Genomic DNA, 24,076 nt, shown 5'->3' on the forward strand with positions numbered 1-24,076 from the left:
CAGGTAACAGTCAACTGTCAATAATGTAGAGGGTAAGCTTTTTTCCTACATGTGGTATAATATAGCTTGTTATATATATATTATATATATATAATTGTTTTTCTGATTTTTTTTTTTCTTTTTGATCAATACACAAGTAAGAGCCAGCTAATGTGGTTTTCTTTTTAATGGCTATATAACAGCTGTACAAACTAGAATAAAAATATTTCAAAGACAGCTCAGTTTGAAGCCGAGGGTCATATATTATAGAAACAATTGCCACACAACAAGCATAAGTAAGTTTCCAGAGTTTAATGTATGTGTTCAGGAGATTTTTTTCTGAGAGGTGTTTCCTAACAGGAGGAGAAGAAAGTCAGAATTAGAGGAGTCTCATGGTAGGCAAGTTGCTGGTTTCTCACTGGCAGCCACATGCAATATGGTACTATGGAGCACTCTGCAATGCATTTTTCGTAGTGGTAGTTGCCAGAGTAAAAGGTTATGTCTTTGGAAGGACACATAACCACAAAAGACAGTGACTGGGTGTATATAGAATTAAAAATTAAAGTATTATTCCAAAGGCATTAAAATAATGCACTTTCTTCATCTGTCAATAAAGGACTATAAGAAAAGTAATGATTGCCAAAATAAGCAAGATTTAATCGCAACATCAGATACTAGTTTGTATGTTATGTGTCCAGCATTGGTATTGGGAAGACGTAAAACTCTTTTCTTTAAGATGGTGAAGTTGGCAATTAGAAACAAGAAATTCATCTTAGCTTCCATCTGAAATCTCAGTATTTCTACTTTTTTTTCCTCCCCGTTCTATCCCTTTTTATTGCATATACAGACTATACTGAGGTAAACTTATTTGCAAAGGAAAAGTATGATTTGCCACTTCTATATAATATTTACCAAAACAAGTGGGTAAAACCAAGTCAGGACTGATGTCTGTAGTGCTTCATTGTGGTGTTAGCATAGCCCAAGTTTGGTCTTAAGTGACTCAGGAGATGGAGATGCCACTAGGGGCCAGAACCATGCTCCCAGAAACATTTTGCAATTATTCATTAAAGGCATCAGGAACAGACATGGACATAATGGTTTAAGATTATTTGTGAGCTGTTTCTTCTGGAGGAGCAAATCAACCCTGTCACCAGTACATACGTATGGGATCAGCATATATATAAAATACTAGCACGTGCCATACCAATCTCTGCATCAGTGAGAATAAGAAAGTGTCCACTGCACCTCTAATAGCATCACTTCTTACAGGCTTCTTCCAAGAAAATTTGAAGCAGCCTTCATTAATGACTCACTCTAATCCTGATTATATTACACTGATGTTTAATAAGTTAGGAAGTTTCGTAAATAAACAAACACATTTGAATTAATGAACTTTTTTAGATAGTATTATAAAGAATCTGTGAGTCTGCAAGCTGACAAAAGGCCAAACATTGGTTTATTAGAAATTGAAGTAAGATGATAGTACTATTGCAAGCGATCCGTAAAATATGGAAATGAATTCTTGTTGGCTGAGATAAAGTTCACACAATGTAACACCAAAGCTAATATATGCTACATGATACATGTTGTAATACTGGGAGCTTAGTCAATCTACCTTCATACATAGATAAAAAGCAACTCCATATTTTAAGATCATGCACTGGTGACAGTACAAGACTTGGCCCCATGTTAGGGCCTTACAACCTCAGAATGGAACCTGCTTTTGCAAATCCAGAGGGTAACATGGTTGTGACTGCCTGGCTGCCCAGGGCCTAGAGCATGGATGAAACTTTATAGGTATTCCTGGTTCAAAGGTGAGACAGAACTTCTCTGAAGTGTTACAGAACGTGTATTTCTTTACATTTCTAATGTAAGGAAGTCTTCGGGGCCTCTCATCCCTATGTGTTTGAGAACGCAAGTGTCCTTGGAGTTACATGGTAAACTTTCTCTTCAGCCTGCCTTGAGCAGATAGCATCACACCTGGCAAACTCTAGCACTCCACTTCATCTCAGGCACTCAAATGCAGGGAACTCTGCATATAAAACTAAACTTTCTAACAGAGGGAAGTAAAATATTATATTAAAATTCAGCTGAAATTTATGCCAGTCAAACCACTGCTGCATGGATTTTACCTGTCCATTTTCACTATGGTGTTAATAAAGATATTACCACTGGCTTATTTAAATGTAGATCAAAATATAGTAATTATAACACCCATAACATTAATCTAAAATTAATAATACTGCAAAAAGATTCTCCTACAAAATTAATTCTGTCATAATTCCAAGCTCCATTCTGCATTATTTCATCTAGTAGCCAGTTCAGGTTCTCTTTACCTGGTATGGTGTACTTCACTGAATTGTTTTGTCAGATGCTGTCAAGCCAACCTACCATTGTTAAAGAAAATCAAACTAAATCATTTTGGCATGAGCCTTCCAGGAATAAGGCACAGAATATGAAGGGTTTGATGAAATCAAAGATTTGATTTCAATATTGTAAAAGACTGCCTGTCAAAAGTGTATTACATTATTTCAAACAATTTTGAATAAATAAAGGTGTTTAAAATTGTGACAGTTCAATTAGAGAAAGTTTTGGGAGATATTTTGAGTTATAATAACTTGAGGTAAAACAATACTTCAAGTGCTCCTGTTTAAAAAAAAAAAGCCCTCTGAGTGCTAATGGTACACAGAGCTGAAATCAAGTAAGAAGTTTTTTGTGGTATATGGAATTTCAGAACATTTGCATCTTCTGAACAAGTGGAAAAATTTAATTTGAAAAAATTGCCTTCTTGTCATGTAATACTAAGTAATGTAAATTAAATTATCTCAATATTCTGAAGATGAGTACAGGAAGGTACCAGTAACTTTTTGCTTGTATATGAAGATTTGTAATATCCTGAAATTTATTTCATAATTAATTTTTATATGGGTTGTTTGATATTATACAGGTATAATATGAGGGCTCCATTACATTTTTCAAAACTTTAACACTTATAATGCAGTGCATCTGCAGTTCCTTGTCAGTAAACAGAACTCATCCATTTTATATGTAAAGAATTATGTTGTTTAGAAATATTTATACCATAATTGTGTTGTCGCAATGGAAGAATATGCAACAAAGCCATTAATGCAATTAAAGGTCACTTGTACATATTGTAATGGACTGCTCATTCACAGGATCTGTGTTAAGGGTCAGTGCTGCAGCATGAAATGGATTGGCCGTGTTCAGTCTGTAAATAAATGGGTCAACTTATCTTGAATTTGCCAGACAAATAAAGTAGTTGACATATTCCCACTTTCTTAGTATTGGGAGACAGGTGAAAGAGATCTTTTGTGAAAATGTTGGTTGGTAAAGATTTAAAACCTCTTTACAAGGATTATATTTTTCAGTAAAGTAGTAGTGCTTTTTTGACAAATGTCTGTGGGTATAATTTAGAAAGATATTGATGTTGAGTTATTGAGGAGCAAAAGGAATTAAGCACCATCTTCACAGTAGTTCTCAGCAGGAGCTGAGTACCACCTCCATTAAATGCTCTTTCAAATACCACCACGTTTTAATAATATATTATTTTTTTATATAATAACATTCTCACTTTCAAATAATACCAAATTCCATCCTGCCTTTACACATTAAAGTCTATCTGTGAATTTTGTATATCTCTGTAAATGCAGGAAAATAAAAAATAAAGCATAGATGAAGTAATTTCCTCAACCACAGGCCTGTATCATACATGAACATAATTGATACACATTGAAGTAGAGTTCAGGGCTATTACTGATAAGTTAAGAGTAAGATGACTTGGCATCTCTACATGGAAGAGGGGCATCCATCTGGATCTCTTCTTGTATCACTACTGATTGTTACGCTTTTGATTACTGATCTGTGGGTAGAAAACAATTCAAAGTACTTTGTAAACTAGGAAACTGTAAGACAGTCCCATCAAAAACTTGGATAAAATATCATTTTGTAGGAGAACAGAGCAATGTTGCCAAATGTTTGCTATGACTAGTAACATGCTTAATCAAACTAATTTCAATTTGTTTTATTGTGATTTTGCAAATTCAAGGTTAAAGGTTCACATTTCCAGTCTTAGGAAAACACTAGTGATTTTGGGTGAACATAATTCTGTCAAGGACTGACAAATTTGTGGTTTCTTTAATTTTTTCACCCCTGCAAACTGTTTTGCACCATTTTGCTGATCTATTTATTTTACTGATTCACAAAGAGTATCACCCTTTACTGAACTGTTAACAGAAAGTAGCATCTTGAATTTTATTTTTATTGAGGGCAAACTTGTCATAATTCTTAGTCTGAAAGACTTAACACAAGTGTCAACAAGAGACAGGAGGAAAAAGTATACATAGACTGCAAAGTACTGTAGGTGAAGAAAAAAATGTTCTATAACAATTGTGCAAATACTACTTCCTGCTTTGGCCAGATTACAAGGTATGATTTGTGACTGAATTCCAGAATACATTTTATTTTGATATTCGTGGCCAAGAGGCACTTGCAAAAAGTAGATTGTCATAAACAAAATGGCTGAGGACTATAGTGCCTAAGGCATAAATAAACTTAGGTTTTGATCTTGCCATCATTATTGCTCTCTTTCTCATAGTTGTTTTAGTTGCACGTTTTTTATATCGTTTTTAATTTGCTTTTCCTTGGTTGTATTGCATATGGTTTCCAGAGGATTCTCCTAAGATATGTAACACAATTTAAAATTTGTCATTGCATGTTAAAACCCAATATCTTTTGAAGTAGCAAGTGAGAGTGTCTCCAAGAAGAAAAATATTGTTTATTGCATTTAAAAGATGGTTTCTGGACAGCTTAACATTTAACATAATATTAACTCCCTTCAGAATAATAGCTTGAATGTGAATGGCATTATCAAGAAACAGTTCAGCTCCCTTTTCTTCTGAAGAAACTGAGCAGTTGTTGTATACTGCAGAATAATTGAAGCTTTGTATTGATGTCCATAAATATTTAAATAAATAAAGTTAATTTGGGTGCCAACTTACAGCAGCCAGAGGCTGCTTGACTTTCAGCAAGCAGCTGGTAGTGCTTGCTGAAAATAATTCATTTTAAATGCCTCATTTCAGGTATTAGAGGTTTAAGAAACATATAGTTCTTATGAAAACAGTCGCTATGGTCTCTTCACCTTTCATCATGCTTCAAGTCTGGTATAGCAAAAATTACTGAGAAATTTTCAGTCTGATGTTCATAAAAGTTGCATATTGAGTACTGCTGTGCGAGAGAAATCTATTTCACCCACAACAGTGCTTTTGATAATCTTAAAATAACCTGATTGCTTACTGTTTAAAGCTTTAAGATCTTTAGTACTCTTTGGTGAGGAGCTGTACGTTCAGTTCTTCTGAAAAAGATAGGCTTTGTGTGACTTGCATGTCCACGTTTGAAGGGGGTGACTTAGCCGTGGTCGCTGAGTCTTGAGGGGACTTCTGAAGTCTCCAGGATATACCTGGAATCTCTGCTGAGGTTTTGAAAAGAACCTTAATGCTGCATTTATAAGCAAAACATGTCACATGTTTGGATAATAGCTATACAGTTACCTGCCTCATCACTGGGTTTGCTCCAGGCTCTCCAGCTGGAGGAGTTAGGAACTGTGCAGCTGACAGATAGGCTTGGGTCTGTGAGCAGCAGAAAAACTAACAGTGGTGGTTGCATTCCACTGTTCTCAGTCAAGGATTACAGTGTTCCGGGACAGTTTTTGGACATGCACCCTTTCTTGCTTTTATCTCTGAGCCAACACACATTTAGATGAACAAGAGGAGAAGTTCTGCTTTTGTACCGTGTTTCACTGGTATATCTTGCTTTTAAGAGCTTTTATGTGCAACCTGAAGTTTGTATGGTTGCCTGTGTATTGGCAGAAAGTATGGCAGAATATGATAATTTCATACAATATTCACCACTTCTTTTAAATCTCATGTATCGTATTCAAGTGGAAAACAGTAAACAAAGGAAGACCTTGATCTATTAAATTTTTCTTGGTTTAAACATGTCCTGAATTGGCAGTTCTTGCTTGTAGATGGAGAGTAGAATGAAGCAGTGTGTGGTGAAGCTATACTCTTGAGACTGACCAAGGGAAGTCTGCTTGTAGCCATCTTATTATATAGTATGTGTGATGTATAGAATAAGCACAACCCTCAGCTGCTTGAGCTGCCATATATTACTAACTGAGCAGCATTTTATTTTCAGCACTGTGTTAACATGTTGTTATCCATTGGTTGTCTCTCTTCTCTCATTGATTTAATAGGGATTTAGTAATGTGTTGCTTAATCAATAAACGCTGGTCTCTTTAGTGAGTTGTATCTCAGGTCTGCAATCTAAAGTGCCTGTGACAACACCATATACTTCTTAATCTGTGCTGCTCACCTTTTGGTATAAGGCTTTGTAATTCTGTGTGGATTACAGGTTTCCTACGCTGCTTTAAATGCTTTTCACAAACCTTTTGCTACCAGGAGATAGTGTGACAGGAGTTATATGAGCTTTTGCTGTTATAATATAGGGGAAAATGGTTCTTCTTCTAGTTTGAGTGTTTATTAAGGGATGCAAACTGGTATTTAAATTGTAATTCTTGTTGCTGTTAAAATAAGGAATTAGTAAGAAGGAAATCCGGTATTTGTATTTAGATCTGAGTCTCAATAGTACCATAGCCATAGGCTGCTTGTGCTTGGTCTACATCATCTAGACTAAAAATAGCCTTCCTGTAATTTTATTGGCAGAATTTTAGCTGCTCCTTTAATTCTGTTTAAAAATAGATAGAGAGAAAGCATAAATATTGGATGTGTGCAGATATTCCAGTCAGTAACTAAAAGCAGGTTCCTGAAGCTTTGAAGAGCTATATACTTAAATGGAATTCGCATTTTGCTCAAGTTAATTATGATGATCCCTAAATGTATTAGGTTAATTTTTATTTTTGTATTTGTATCATTAAAATATCAACTTTTAAATATCTAGGCATTGGCATGTATTTGCTCTTTGAAAAAGCCATGAGAGTTAGACTCACGTTGCTGAAATGCCCCTAACCCTACATAAGAAATTTTTTACTGTGTTTGTAGAGTGAGGCTCTAAGGTAGGAGAGTTACACTGCAAGGATGTTTTCAGTGGAGCACTTTCATCCTTATATAAGTAGCACTTTTTCCTTCTGCAGTCTGAACTAAAAATCATACACATAACATGGTCTCATCTACTTCTGCCTCTCTGTCTTGTGCATCTGCACCATCATGTGTGTTTGCATCTTCTAGGACAATATTATTCTGCACATTCAGTTTAGGAGTTGTTTATGCTCACACAACAGGTGTATCTGGAATAGTTTCTCGCATCATTTATTTGTTATTCTTTGTTTCTGGGCGTTGTGTTTTGTAATGATATTGTTACTTTACAAATCGATCAAAAATATTAGCATTACTTGAAGATACAGTAATAGATGATTTTGAAAGTAACTTACATTAACTGCTGGTTTTATGGAAGGCTGTTGGTGTGGTTAAAAATGAAATTATTAAAAGAGAAGCAATCAGTGTTGCAGGTTTTACTTTAGGGCATCCAAAGTACAGTAAATAGTTATCATCCCATCAGTTGCAGGTGCATAGCACTGGCAGAGTATTTACTGGCAAAAAAAGTAGGCATAACTGGAGTACTGTTATAAGTACAGTCTAGACATCTGGTAAAAATATTTATAAACAAAGCAGAATTTGTACAAAGCCAAAAATAGTCAGAGATCATTTTTCTTGAGAGAAACATCACCATTTCTATGAAGCGTTTAGTTACTGAAGAGTCAAATTATGAGTATTTTGTAAGCTTTCTTTTTCTGAAAAGAGGAAATACAGTTCCGTACCAAATGACATTCCAAGAGGATTTACTGTTCTCAGCATGATAAAAATACTGTAAAATTACTTCCTATCTTGAAAAATCAAACCAGCTATTCTTATTTCAAGTTTCATCTAATATATTGTTCCGTATGGTTGTATGATAAACACATTATTCCTTTAACAGGAATTAAGAGTAAAGCTGCCAGGAAGGGGTTTTGTTGTCAGAGTAGTTCCCGCCTCATGTTTTGTAAGAGATTTCATGGTCCCATTGTAAAGAGTGGATGATTTAAAACGTGTTCCCAAGATAAACTTTCCCATTGTCATTAATGAGGATGGATAATACTGAGTGACAAGTGCATTAGGAATGACACAGAAAGAGCTGTTAGATTTGTCAGAGCATATCACTTCAGGCAATGAAACTTGAGGACATTCTCTTTTAGCAATTTTTTGCTATTTATTAGAGTACTAAGGATTGTGATTGCTCGCACAGGTGGATTTTACTGATTTGTTCATTAAATATTTTGGTACCTTTGAAAAGGTAAAGGTGATAAGTATGACCATTATATTCCAGTGTGAGGGGTGCAAATAATTGCTTTGCTTACCAATAACTCAGCAAAACTAATATGCCTTTTATTTGTTTTCAAAATGTTTCTTTAGTGGATATTTTGTAATTTGGAATCTTTTTACTGAACGGGAATCGTTGAAGTTATATAACAAGAAGTAGTCTGAACTGTCATAGTGAAGCTTCTGGGATAAAGAAGCTTAAAATTAGGACACTATACATGTAATTTACATCGACTTGAAAAATTGCATTTCTCCACAGAGAAAGACTTTTTAAATATTTATCTCAGAATCATTAATAATGTATGACTTTTTCCGGTGTTTAATTTTTTTTTCCCAAACTACACCATGCCTATCACTTTCCAATTTGAACATGCAATTGGTCACTTTTTCGCCTTGATTCATCTTGCCTGGCTGCCAACCAAATTTTGCCTCCCTGTACCTTCTTGACGCTAATAATGCCTGAGTTTCTGTTCGTTTGCGTGCAAGATTTCCCAAGCGGCAGTTTGGGGCTGGGATAAACTATCTATCATGATTGCATACAACTAATCTGCCTCAACCAAACCACCCCATGATTGAAATTGCATTTGACAATTCACCTCTTCTTGGCGTGCCTGAGGTGAACATAGCTACAGACCAGCCCCGGAAGGGCATAGCAACTCCTCCATATGTTGGGGAGGATCCTTTTTATTTGTGTCAAGAGACTTTTAGGAAAGCATGTATAGGCAGAAATTTATTGTGGTTTTTTTTTTCTTAGACTTCCTTGTTTTCATATGCATGACTGCCGCTTTCTCCTAACCAAAGCATTTTGGTTTTGTGAGATTTGGTTTTGGTTTTCTGATTTTTGATTCATTAAAACTGTCGAAGTCTTTCTCTCAGGTAGCCAGTGTGATACTGGATGAATAGGAGATAAAAAATTCAAGCAGTGTTTAAAACGTCATGTATTGTTTGTTTGAATGTTATGCTATTAATAGACGAGTAGTGTGAGTCAAACATCAAGACAAGATGCCTGTTACTGTGTTGACCTTTACCAAAGCTTACACCTGCTTGGAGCATTTTAATAATACAGAACCTAAAAAAGAATGACAAAGCAAATTCTGCTTCTGTCATAAAAGAAATCTTTGCATTCTTTTCCAAATTGTAAATTTATTCATGTTGTGTATACTTACTGGTCTGAAAAGCTGCCTGTGCAAATGTGAGCTGACAAAACAGACCCTTTATTTCAGGGTGAGATTACTCAAATAATCTTCAGAGTAAAAAGCTTTCTAGGATTGCTTTTTGGTAAGTATTGGTCGTTATGTATGATGGCACTTTTATTGTAATAGTTTAAGTAATAGCCAGTATCATCAGGAGTGCTACTATTCACATGAAAGTAAGGGTTGATGCTGGTTAGGGAGTTTTTCTTTAATGTTGCATAAAAGGAGTGTGATGCTGAGTTATCAGTATGTAACTAAAACAAAGTATCACAACTCCAATTACTTAGACATTTCCTATTTTTATTTAAAAACTTAGAAATCTGACATTACAAGTGATTGCAGGTTTAAAAATAATTTCAAAATCAAGAGTATAGTTTGGAGTATTTTTATGATACATTTAAATCTGAATCTTGAAACACTGAGGAACTGCTGGTTCTTGAAAACATTGTCTATACCAAAAAAATTTCCTTATGATAACTTATGAGTGTGTATCTGCTTCCCTTGATCAAGTCCCCTCTGTTGGTCTGAGGCCTTTAGTCACTTCTCAGTGCTTAGATTTTCTTCTTGATTTTCAGTATTCCAATTTTGGTTTTTTAAATAGTTTATATGCAACAGTTCCTTGTCTATCTAGAAGTGTATGTGACAGCTCGGTTCCGGGGATACTGACTGGCAGTGACTGAAAAGACAGATTGCTGGTTTCATAACATGCAGTTTTACAGTATTAGGATTTTTGCTTCTGGTTTATTCAGCCATATTAATTACCTAAGAATGGCTTGTGACTTATGACTTAAAAAAAATGTTTAGTAATATATCAAATACATGATAACTTGACCAACTACACTTTTGTGTCTAAATTGATGACTTACTAATTCTTAACAATTAGCCTTAAAATGAAGTTGTTGGGTTTTTTTAAATAATCTGTATATTAAAGTGATACTTTGTTACCTGCACCAGTTTTGTAGCAGATCAGTCACTGAGAACTTAGCCTGGTGTATTCACCAAATGTCCGAGTTCGAAATTATTGAATAAATTAGTTTGGTAGCATTGTAAGCAGGATTCCCTGTCAATTATAATGTCCTATCACTTAGATATATCTTTCAGTTTTATATAGTTTGTTAAACATTAGTATGTAAGTGTGGTTATTTCCAGTATCATATTAGATGTGCATTGTAAAGAAACATGAAGCTCTCCGAAATGAGAAAAATTACTGTATTTTTTTATATAAAATAAGCAGCAGCCTTTAAAAAAATGTTTTGTTTTTTTTAATAATCTTGTTGACTTTAATTGTACACTTAAATTCATTACATTCATCTTCTCACACCCACTTACGCCATCATCAGCAACTAATCCTGACCTTAGGATCTCTAAATGTACTTGTGTGAAATTACAGGAGTCATTAAACGTTACGTTTTAAGATGAAAATACAGTTGTTTGAAATTTCTTCCAAGCAACTTCTCTATATTTATCTAAAGAGGATCATTAGATGCCCCAGAGTAAAGTATTTACAGGCAAAAATAAGTTCTTTCAGTTAAAACAAGTATTTACATGTCTTTCTTCATGTTGTTTGAGTGATGCATATTGATACGGTTTTTATAATCCATGCATTTCAACTGTTGCTGACATAGGCTTTAAGTGCTTGCACATCTGAATGTAGCACATGATATGACGTGTAAAAATGTGTCATATCTCACTAGATCTTTCCACTGGAAGTCAGTAGGGCCCAAGCTAGATCATAAAAATTGTCTACCTCTTGAGTGTCATTTGTGCCTGGCATTTTAGGCTTTAAAATGCAGTACCTACCTTTGAAACATGTTAAATCAGTATCAGACAAGACTGTTGGTTACAATTAATGTTTTTATACATTTAAAAAAAATATTTCCTGTTTTGAAAGGCAAGTTGCACTGGAAAGTTACAAGCCAAATGAATGTATGAAATAGACAACTGTTATAGTAGCCTTCTAAATTATCAAGATGCAGCAAACAGCAGGAATCACAGATTCCTGTGTGGAGGTGGTCACTTAAGTTAGGATGAGATTGTTTCTTGTAAGACCAACACATGAAGGTTTCCCAAGTTCAATTAAATATTACCTGAATATTTTTGGCATATACTTAAATATCTATGTTCTTCTAAACTGGAAGGTTGAATAGTAAACTTATTTATCATAATCAAGCTCTGATCATACTTTAATGGATTTGGAATTGCTAGGTCCTATGTATATTTACGCATCCTAAGTAACTACAGCAGTTGTGATAGCAATGAGGCTACTAGTAAGAAGTCTTCAAGACATTAAAACATCATAAACAGCCCATAAATTTGATGCAAATCCAGTTGCTAATTCCAAGAAGGCTTCCCCATCAATTTCCATATCTACACACGCTGCAGTGATTCACAACAGCTTTGTTATGGTAGAAGCAAGAGATCATTGCAATGCCTTTCTATTACAGAGGCATAATTTTTAAATCCATTTGAAATTAAATTATTGCTTTCAAAGACTGAAAATAGTTTTAAACCTAAAAATATTGTAATTTTTATATAACAGAGTCTGCAGTTCTCTGTCTTGTTAATAAAGCTTCACATATCATCGATCCTTTGAAAAATATGTCATGGACCACACATAATTGTGATTCCTGAGATGTGACAGATGTTAGAAGAATGTCGAGTCAGACTTTTCATTGACTAAAGAGGTTATGTAAAAATTTACTCCAAAAAAACTTTTTTTTTTTTCCAATAAGAGCTACTTACTCAAAACTTGACTTTTGAGGCTGTTATTTGTGAAACGGAGCAGACCCTGTATGTGTTTGTGCAAAGGGAATCAATGCAAAGCTGCATGAGCATCCAGTTCCTATGTCTATGAAATACATAGCAAGTACTTGGAAAAAATCTGTCTGAAAGTAAAATACTAGCAGAGGCATAATTTGCCCTTTCAGAGAGCAGGATTAACCTTAGGGCATTGGATTGCAATTATAATTAAAAACTAGGATACTTTGGCTTGGCTGGAGTTGTCCCCAGGAATTCAGCTGATACTTTTTCAATTTTTTCGTAAGAGCAACTGCCCAAATAGGAGAACAGTAAATGGTCACAATGTGTCAAAAGTACTATTTATTTATTTTTTAAGTATGATATAAAGGACATTAATATATCTAGAGGGAGAAATCTCTTTTTTATGGCAAGGGATTTATTGAATTCAGCAAGTGTTTACACACTAGTTTAAGAAAGACCTGGTCGTTGTTCAGATGACTTGGTTTAAAATACTAATAGCATATCCAAAATGCATATATTATAAGGCGGCTGTCAGTTCAAAATAAAGGTATAAGTCTGAGAGAACTTATGGGACCTTAAATGAATTTTAGGTTTCATCAGGTATGCTCTGTGGCAGAGCAAACAATACTAATTACAGGAGCATTCTTCATAATGACTGATTTATACAAAAGTCTTGAAAAAAAAACATAAGAGCTAGCAGAAGAGAGCATGCAAATATATATATATATAAATGCATCTAATAGAACAGAAAAAACACCATAAAAATTATAGCATCTCCTCTTGAAAAGTGATTTTTCCATCAGAGCAGTCTGTCAATACATTGTGGTATTGTGAAATGTTGCCATTTTTGTGTTTCAAAACTAGTTTCAGGAAGCCATTCATTTTTAAAAACAGTCTCTAAACATTTTATAGATGTTGAACTACTTTCCATTTTCTACTGAATTTGCAATACATCCATACATTAAGACAGCCATTGGAAAATATTCTTAGAATTAGTTGCAAAGTGATAAATCAGGCCACACAGATAGCAGTCTTGATGTATATTCTTTATAAAATACCGTTTATCTCTCTGAGCTGTGGTCGCTGTTTTTTGGCAGATGTTTCTGTTCATCCTTCATTCCTCTTCATCTGCCCACCTTCCTCATCTTTATTTTAAGAATCATGATAGGAAAATCCAAATAATCTTGTTCTTCTTGGAGATTAGACTAGATTATATTTAACAATCCCTTCCAACCCAAACCGTTCTGTGATTCAGACAAAGACCTCTAATATTGGAATGCCGTCAGCAGCTGGATTAATGCCTTAATTTCCTTACTGCTACACTTGATTAGCAACCAAACACTTGGCTTGCTATGAATATGAACTCATTAACAAAAGAAAGCCAGATAGTCAGTCTAATGTCCTAGAGATTCAAAGGAGGATTCTCTGTCCTCTGGGATGGAAGTTCAACTGACAATCAGAACTTCAAATTGAGCTGCTTCAAATGCTGTGGGCACTGCCACTGACTATTTTCTGAACTCCTTAGCAACATAGAGTGCTTGTGACTTAATAGTGTTGATTTGCCAAAAGAAATGTAATCTCTGGTTGGAAAAGTACTGTTTGATGAATTCTTTCACTCAGCTCCACAATTGATGAAAGTTCTACATAACATTAAAAATTCTAGGCTTATCCTTAGATGTCTTTGCTTCTTCCCAGAGCTCATGAAGACAAAGACAGAAAAAAGCTTTCTGCACAGACTGAAGCCTGTTCCTCATGAATATTCAAGGACTGACTTCAATACAAAGAACAGAAAAACATATGAATCCAACCACTTTTATGGATAAAGAGCTACTGATTCAGGTGTTTCACCACACTGCCCTTCCTCCTCTCAGCAGAAATCTATGAACATTTTCCCTCTTTAATTTTTCACCTTCTGTCTTCTGCTGCCTTAGCACTTTTTTGGAAATAGACCTACTCAGTACCATCAAAACATGTAGCAGATTATATAAAATAGATGAGTTACGGACACTGTCATCATTGCTTAGTCAGTTAATTTTGTCTTTTTTTCTATTACAAAGTTTCCATGTCCTTTCACATTTAGGGATCCTGGTTACATAAATCTGCTTCAAAAGCAGAAGAACCCACTGCCAGTAGGAGTCAGGAAATGCAGAAGATTCTTACTGTATGTGTTTTTCTGTGCACAACAGAAAGAAGTATGTTGGCTTACCTTGAATTTACGCTTCATTTGCAAGTTCAGATCCAGGATTATGATTCTAGTATATATAACCTTATTTGTAAAGGGAATTTTTTGCTGTCTTTTGATATACAGAGCATCTGCTTCTGTTTGCTTGTCAGTGTGGCATCAGAGAAACATTCATTTTATAGTGCATCAAGACTATTATCATTGGACTTTTCATAGTTCCAGAAGTTTTTAACAAGATACTAGCAATTGTTAATCATTCTTTTGAATTATCATGCCTGCTTTTCAGGAGATAGATGACTGATTGACAAGGAACAGTCAAGATACTCTCTGTCATGCTACAACTTGGACTGTGCAGTGTAGACCTAAGGGTAAACAAACATTCTCTTTGATGTTTAGGCTATCAAAATTACTAGGGTGAAGATGGGCAAAATAGTCCCTAAGACTGTGCCTTCACCAAGATAGATTGCAGATTGGGTGGGTGGGCAGCTAAGGGACTAGGTTTTCAGTTTGTCATCATTCTATCAAAACACACAAGGCAGTGTATTTATGCAATATCTCGTAAATGACAACAAGTAAAGATGTGCAAACTCAGACACTTCTCATTATAAAAGAAATTACTGCTGTTTATGTCATTCAGACAGTGATAGGTATCCCTCCCCCCCTCCCCTCTACACCTTCCTCCCACACACACACCCTCCCCCCCAGGTACATGCAACATATTTCTATGTAATGGGAAGCAGTTGACCTTTGGACTGGGACACTGAGATTTACGTGGTGATCTCCTGAATGCTATAGTCTGATGGACCTGGACTGGGAAATTTCATCAAATGCATTAAGGGCTCTGGACCACTTGGGTGAACAGACATCACAAGCAAAACATCTCTCTGCCAGATTTCTCTCGCATTTCTCCCATCTTTCTTGCAGAAAGGTTTAGGGTTTTGGTATCCTAACCATGCCAGGCTCCACACAACAGCACAGAAGATAACTAGTGTTAAAGTTCACCTTTTTCTCCCTTGCGACAAAGTTCCTTCTTAACAGTTGGAAGGGTAATGTGTTGGTTTATTGAGTGAACCAGGTTAATTTATTCTGCTAAATCTGTCATCAAACCATTCTGGACTAATGGTTAAAGCTAAAGGAGCATTCATCATCCTGTGTCTTCAATGGATAAAAGCTTGATCCTGGTCTAACACTCCTGGATTCTCTCTCTCCCTCTCCTGTAAAATGCCACTTTCCTAAAACTACCTCCTTCTTCAGCAGCCCCTCAGGAACCTTCAGTCTTTCTTCTCTGTATGGTTGCCTTCTTCTTTGCCAAGCCCTGCAGCAATCATGAATTTCTTGTACAACTGAGGTGTACAGGAAGAGAAAAAACCTTACATTTTCTCCTATTCCTTTTCCAAAGAGAAGGTAAGAAGGAAAAGAAAGGCAATGTCAGGAGAGAAAGCTGGAGATAAGTTCTGCAAATGATGGCTTTTGACCTTGTTTGCTACTACAGGTGAGACTGTGCAAAGAAAATTAACTGCACTGTGGAGAGAGCTGTGAATACACATCTACACACAGATCCTAAGCCTATCCTAATCCTTTGGCTGCAGCAAGAATAGTGTTTTACAACTCCGTTAAGATGAGACTGGGAGAGCCGTTCAGGAAAACAGTTCCAGTCCTTATCTTCTTAAGCAGAGGCAAAAGTCAGTAACTTGCTGTGTTAGAACTTCACCAACATAGTGTAAGGCTTAAATTAGTTCAGTATGTAAGTTTTGTGAGAGAAGTAGTTTTAATAAAAATTTTAGAGGAATTGAGGTAACTAGACACTTTGTGAATTTTCATATTCAGAGCATCCCAAACCTAAGAAGAGAAAGCAAAAAAATAAATACTGCTGCTGTTTAAGAGGTGATATTTAAAATGGTGTTGAATTGCAAGGAGGTTAAGATGTGTTTTGTGTTTGCTTCAGTAGTAAAAAAATGGGATAATAGAAGGGCAGAGGGTGGCTGGTGTTCCTGACCAAAGCACTGGGCTTCTTAATTTTTATGATAGTATTTAGCTTTTGAGAATTGAATTGTCAGATTGTGTCTAAGTGGTAGTGGTGCACTATTATGAGCTATCATACCCTCTTCAATGAAATCTCCTTCTATCCATTATCATAGCCAGTATTATGAAAGTCATGGATCTGTTGGAGGGTCTTTGATACTTCTTTCACTTCTTGTTTTGGCTCCTTAGTTTGACTACCAGCTTTCAGCTGCTGAGTTCAGTGCAAGAATAATGCAACTGCCCAGACTCTTAATGGGAATTTGATTGAGGTCTCATCTGATTTAGAAGTACAGTTTTCATGAAGAATGTTTTCAGGAACCCACAACAACCAATGTCAGCTAGATCTATGTGTCCTGGTAGCCATACCATAAATGAGTCATAAAAAGCAATTGACATAAACAAGCAACGTAGTTGATTTGCTTCTTGATTGGACTGTAAGTAATACTTGAAGTGTATGGTTTTAGAGCTCTGTGGAGCAAACGATATAAGAACAAGCAGGAGTATCAGACTTAGCCCTGAAGAATTCCAGTGATGTATATACTGTTGCCTATACCACATGGCAGAGGATAGAAGTTCATCATGGCCGTAGGCTCTAAGGTCTATGTTTAACACTGTGAATCAGCATTTTCTTCTGGATTTCTTCCTTTAGAGGAGCTGTGTTTTGACTGTAAGCAGTTGCCATGTGGCCTGCTTGAATGCTTCTGTGCTCAGCTTTGTCTGAAGCTCAGATTAAGCCAAAAAGTTGTCTAGAGTGTGAATCATTTGTGTCATGGCAGAATGCCATGGGTGGGAGCAGATAAATCACTACAGGTTCTTTTGGGTGCAAAGGTTCCTATACTCTGTATGAGTTTTTCCTCTAATCTGTAGAGCATAAATGTAGTGAGAGGGAACGATACAGTAAGAAGGTAAAGGGGCCTGAGATGACAAGGCTGAACACTTGTTGGGCTATGAAAGAAAAGAGAAAGGAAAAAATTAAGGGGTTCAATGATTTATAGTTAAGAAGTGAGGACAGAAGAAAGCACTACACAGAGGAAGAAAGCAAGGACATAGGGAACAACCAATTCAAGGCTTCAATTAAGATGATCAACTATGTAAGAGGATTTTAATTCATTCTTGTCTGACAGCATAAAGGATAGGTTTTGAGTCACCCTTGCCTAGCAGAAAGGTAGTGATTGCAATTAATTGAAGATGAGGTGGGTAGTCTTTTTAACCAGAATGCCATACAGCCATAATATTTGAGAACAGTTGTTCTGCTCAGATGTCGTGGTTTGTCTAGTAAATTTGTCTAGATTTGTCAGATCTTTAGAAAAAACAAAGTGCTGTCTCAGTGGTTATAAATTAATTTGTTCTTACAACTGGGATTTAACAGTTCCTTTGAAGCAATTATTATTTTAGTACAAGTGTTTGTGAGATGCTACCTGTCAATGAGTACTTGGGGAATCCTCAGTATGCAGATCACTGACCTGATAAACTGTAACAGCTCCATGGGAGTTGTTATGGTCTGTCGCATCAATGAGTATTTAGGGACTCTTTAATACGTGGATTATTAGGACAGTAAAAACGTCTGCAGCCTATTGTGTCAGTGCAGCTGTTCCACATGAGCATTAAGATATTACACAGCTTTACAGAAGGTTATAGAAAAGAGTTGACTAAGCTTATGTAGTGGAGATGATTTTATATTAAGCAAGTGGTCTTTTTAACATTTTCCCAAAATTAGAAATGTAGGCACTAATCCTCATACTAAACTCATTGAATTTTGGGATTGCATGTATAAAAATTGTCATTTTTCAATGACACGTGAAGTGAGCAAAATATTCCCAGATTGAATTCTGTGCTGATTCCTTCCCTACTGTTTTGTCTGTAGTTTAGGAAGTAAAGAACAAAAGTAACAAAAATTCTCCCATCTAGAAATGTCTATCCAAAGAGTAAGCCAGGAATAAATTGTCACATAAATAACCCAATTTTTTTAGTTGTTATCTAGGATAACGCAAATTTGCTACATAACAGGGTTGGATCCATAGATGGAAGTTGCATTTCCCCTATTGATCTCAAAAATATCAGAGAGTTGGGTTAGATTTTTGTCTTGATCTTTTTTCTTTGCATTTTCTCCTATAAATGAAGAGTGATTACTGACTTCCTTAAAACAGGATTCTGATCGTATGGGCATGATTTAAAGTGTCGTTAAATAGAACTTTGTAACCTGATGCTGAAATGCAAAAGGTGAAGAGTTTAAAGTAATCATGTGAGAAATTTATACAGGAAAATATTATTGATATTCACAGAGTCTTGCTTTATCATCTTGTATGCATCTTCTTCCATTCAGATCACCAAACTTAAAGCATTCTGACAGGCTGTATTTGCTAGTATAGTTAAAAATAATTTCCTTTTTTTTGGAGCAGTGTTTCAGAAAGTGTTGAAGATGCTGGAATATAGTACATGTTATGTACTTTAGGAATAGTTTGACTTTTCTTTTTTGACACAAATTCATTTTTGAATGCTGCACCAAGGAAATTAGTTTCACAGGTCAGACAGACTTCTTGTCAGGATGTTCCAGAGATTCGTGTCAGTCACTGTTAGCTGCATTAGTGTTTTAATGTAATACTGCTAACTTTTGTTACTCTTTTCTATGCATAAGAAGAACTATATCATCAGGTAATGTAGTTGCCAAAGCTTGAGTATGTAATGAATACTGTTGAAGTAGAATCTAGATCTAAAGTCCTTCATTTTTAAAGAGTTATTGCAAATTTTTCCTAGATTTTTCCTCTAGATAATTAATATGAGAAAATGCCTAGTACTGAACACAAAGGGAAAATTTTAAATGGTGTTTACTTTCATGTGTATTTACATCTAAAGGGATGTTGTGTATATGAAGCATGAAATCGCAGGGTTGAATGTCAGAATTTTAAACATGATTTTTCCATTTGTCAAAACCTAAAATAAAAATGCAGTTTTCAAGGACATGCCCTAAAACTGCTGAAAAGCTGTCTGGTTTCTACTGGTCCCTTTACTACTCCATATCTGTCACAGGGGAAAGCGTGGAAACATGAGGAGTACACGTTCATGCTCGTACTATTAGAAGAAACCCACTATAAACATCCTCAAGGAGTCTGTAAATCTTTCCCCAGTGTTCAAAACACATCTTATGCTTCATGTTTTAAGTGAATGAGAGAGAAAAATAATGTGTCTTACTCAGAATACTTTTTTAAAATAAAATCTGATTCCATCTACTTTCCAGTCAAATTTTACAGCAGAATAATTATACAACTGCAGGTTTCATTTTATAACTGACAATTGTGGCTGGATTTGTGAGCTGTTTCCCCAGTGTGCTAAGAAATTAAATTTGAACTTTGCCCTCTGAATTCAGATTTGGGGAAGCTTAAGATGTAGTCATATAATTTGAAGCACTGAATGCTAATTTCTGCCTCTTAAACTGAGGCAAGCTGTGAAAAGCTGAGAGTTATTAGGAGGAGTTGTCAGCATAAGTTTACACCTTCAATATACACTGAGGTTCTCAAGGTTTCTGAAATTACGTTTCTTATTTGAAAAAATACACCATTATATCTATTACTAATACTCTTAGAAAGATAACATCATGGTAACTGTATGCCAAATCAAAAAAGAGATGGAAAGAAGGAATAATAAAATATTAATAAAATAAAGAAGTTGCTGTGACTTCTAGAATTGTATGCAGTTATCACATCAAGCAGATTATAAGGGTAAGAAATTAACAATCGGTATGGACTATATAAAAAAATAATAAATTCATTAAGCACTCCAGGTTTTGAACTTTTCCACAGTCAGTTCATGATTAGAAGTTTGTGATGGACTTGATATTTATATTAAAATCACTGCTGTTTGTATTGTTATCTCAATGCCAGTTATGAAATTTACTTAGGATGGGTTAATTGACAGTCACAATGAAATCCATGCAACAAAACATTTCTAAAATGTCCCTCAGGCCTGTATCCTGTTCTTGCAGAGGCAGAAAGTTAGAGGTTGAAAGAAATACAGAGATGGCTTCACATCGTACTGCTTTCATGGGTGGTTGTTAATCTATGTTATCTGCACCCATGTTCTGAAGAAAATACTGACTGAAGAAATTGTTGAGAAATCTTGAATGATGACTTTCACAATCCATTCAAAAACTGGGAAAATAATAAGTGTTTTAAAGCAGTTATACACTTACAAGACGTACGTTACATATGTATATATGCACACATATATATGTAACGAACACTCAGCTCCTTTTTAAGAAAGTGGGGGAAAGTCCTGTACAATTTATTGTGATACTGCAAAGGGAAAAGATGTGGGGTTATGTTGCCTCTTCCAGATACTCTCCCACTTTGCCTTAATTTAGCTTTTGTGATGATTTACCATTAGGTAGTTACCACAAAACAGATCTTTCAATTACCTTTCCAGTATTCAGTGGCTTTATTTGACAAATTATCATAATGATAATACATTGTCAGTCAACTGACTTAATGCATGTACTGTTCCAGAGTAATGTGGATAAATACCATCAGTGAAAGTGCTCCTCTGACTGTTTGTGATTATGTGCATTGGAGCTATGTGAGCTGACAGTTGATATCCATAGGGTGTTTGTATGTAGCAGAATTCAGCAATGCATGTGTGAGCCCTGCCTTCTCCAAATACCCTGTACACTGGCATGGAAGGAGATGTATAAATCCTTTCTGTACTACTTACGTGCTGCATGGTTGAGTCAGGGAGACAGTTCTTCCTGAGTATCCCTTCTAGGTTAACCTGCTTTCTTTCGGTGGCAGCCTTTTTAATTGCATCAGAGATCTGTGAGAGTCTTCCTGTTCTTCCTTCCTATCCATCTTCTTCCTACCTTAGCTTTGATCACTGGGTATTTTTTTCCCAAGAAAATCCAGGGGATCTTCTTGTGAGACCACCACAGTGCTACTTTCTGTCTGATAGGGAGCAAGCTTTACGGTAACAGTGAAGCCCAGCAAGGGACTCTTGGACCCTTCTCTATATTAATGGTGTTTGGTGAGAAATACTGCTCAAATCCCCCATAATGCAAATGTTCATGGGGACAGGAATTCAAAAGAAGATCCTTGCACTGTAACTGCTTCTCCAGTTTTATTGTCAACTATTCAGTTGACATATTCAGTGATTCTGTGGTTGATAGAAATTAAAAAAGGAGAGGGTACCACTTCTATGGCTTCTGCATGGCATGCAGTGACAACAGCATTTATGTGTGGTGTTATGACTAAGGATAAAATTTCTCTAGATAGATACACCTTGATGAATAAGCCATTACAGGTAGTTAATATTTCTTCCTTCTATTTGCCAAACACTCTGAAACTTAGCTTTTGAAAACATTGAGGGATGTTTCTACTGAGAAATGAAAACTGTTAAACAGATTATGAGCTAATTTTTCAACTTCACACAGATACTTGATACATATGCTATTCTGTATAACAGCAAAACTACCATTTATGCAAATAGGGTGAAACAGCCTTTACATGAGTTGAGGGTGCAGATCAGAGGTCTTGGAGCCATTTGTGATTTCATCTGTGTGAACACCTTAACATTTGAAATTAAGTCCAAATATGAACTTGTTATGTGATCACTGTGCTTCACTGTCACATGTTACCCTAGTACAGCAAGGTAATAAAATAGCTAAATAATGAGTGTTTTTCAAGATGCCTTCATTTCTGTTTATGTATGTACAAAAATATCTTTTTATAATGTGTAATAAGGATTTTAATAAATGCTTGAAAATGAGTTTCTTAATATGCTCATTATATTTCTGAGCCTGCTAATTCTTTAAGGAAATGAAGAAAAAATAATGAAATGATGTTACACAGGTACTTAATTTTTTTTTATCTCTGATACTACTCTGGTAATTAATGTCTGGTTTATGCAAACTAGACGATATCTCTTACTGGACACATTACTGTCAAGAAAATATTACTTGCCTTAATTATCAGTAATGAAGCAGGGATAAGCTGCTCACTTAGATATAATATATCTAATGACCTTTTCAGCTAGAGGTTGTGATGAAAGGTATCAGTTTCACAAATTATGCCTCATTCAGTTTCTGGCCTTTGTCTAGATTAATGTTTTGAGGATGAGTTTTAAAGTCAGACATAAATTGTGTTTGGTGTTTAAAATTGATTTAGTGTCTTGCTTTTAGTACATCATTTTCTCTCCTATAAATTACACCAAGCCTCATTTTTATCTTCATGTTTTATTATAAAAGTCAATAGTTAAGTCGAGTCTTGTCTTATTAACTGCTGCTGTATATTTTGACAATAGTAACTGGCAGAGGAAGGCTTAAAATAAGCATTTTAATATGAAGCTGCATCATGATTTTTAAAAAGCTTGTGTTCACTTACGTTTATTTTAAACAAAAAATTTTTATCAAAGTTTCTCTGTCCTAATTCTTAACATATAAATCAATTTAAAAAACACATTCTTTCCAAACTGTTATTCTAGATAATATGATTAGGACCGAAATGGATAAAGTTAACAGCTTTCTACTTTTTCTTCATCTGTGCTCTACAATATGATCATCTCCAAAGTATCTGGTTAACTGTATAACTGTGATAGTTTTTTGCCTAATAAGTAATATGTCTGAGGATCAATTTAAGCATCAGCTTCCATTCCAGCTGCATTCCAGTTGGTTCCAGTACAAATTGTTCTCTCACAAATAAGTGAACCCATGACAGTAGTTAGGATGGATGTTGTTAGGTCTCAGCCCCGGTTTGAAACCACTGTTCAGTTTTCTGACATACAGGAGTGGAGGTGATAGTGTCTTTAAATACTCCAGATTTATAATTCCCTTGGAGGAGCCAAATATCTAGCCTGTGTCTGTGTTGAACAGGATGTTGAGACAACTGCATCCTAGCCTTCCCCATAGCAAAACTCTCAGACTCTCCTGTTCTCAGCCTGCCTCTGTACCCTTAATACTGTGAGGAAGTCAGAAAACATTGGCTTTTTACCAGCAAAACTCTCACACTGTCCTGTTCTCACCCTGCCTCTGTACCCTTAATACTGTGAGGAAGTCAGAAAACATTGGCTTTTTACCAGCACTCTCTTTGCTTTGACTTGATTGAAATAAATCTCTCAATAATACAGGCAATTGCTTAGATCCACTGGGTGATTTTGAACAAAATAAACCCCACAGACCTCAGGCTAAACTGAGAGGAGGGAGGACAAAGCAAATTGTTCTTTAGAAAGCCTAGAAGATATTAAATTAATTGAGGTGGCAGGAATTAATCAGCTGATCCTGATTCTACTTACATCAACCAGAGAAAAGATTAAGAGCCTGCCTGATATAGAAGGAGGCAGCCCTGGTCTTCCATGGGTGCGTTTTTTAACTTAGCTCATTCCCCAGCCTGGGCTACGTGCAATCACCTGCTATTTAGTCAAGATTCAGTGTGAAGAAAAGAAATACTTCCATATTTCATAGTGTTGATTCCAGAGGTTTTGAACAACTGTTTACCATCATTTTCACTGGAAAGAGAGAACATGAAGAGTGCTCAGGCCAGGAATGTGCTGCTCTTTTTCCTTGTCATTAT

The 24,076-nt window shown here is 35.5% G+C and overlaps 1 protein-coding gene across 2 annotated transcripts in view; it reads left to right on the top strand.

Annotated features, from left to right (window-relative positions):
* The window catches only part of ELP4 (elongator acetyltransferase complex subunit 4), a 139,001-nt gene that overhangs the window by 69,299 nt on the left and 45,626 nt on the right, over positions 1–24,076 (top strand). The window contains exon 10 of one of the 2 annotated variants that reach the window (XM_051622094.1): positions 14,018–14,054. The exons of the other annotated variant lie outside the window; for it this stretch is intronic. Coding sequence (XP_051478054.1) covers positions 14,018–14,026 — 9 coding nt within the window. The 3' untranslated portion in view covers positions 14,027–14,054. Of the gene's footprint in view, positions 1–14,017; positions 14,055–24,076 lie in introns of those variants that run through there. 2 annotated transcript variants of the gene reach the window in all.

This window comes from Apus apus, chromosome 5 (assembly GCF_020740795.1).
Source record: "Apus apus isolate bApuApu2 chromosome 5, bApuApu2.pri.cur, whole genome shotgun sequence".
In the NCBI taxonomy this organism is placed as follows: Eukaryota; Metazoa; Chordata; class Aves; order Apodiformes; family Apodidae; genus Apus; species Apus apus.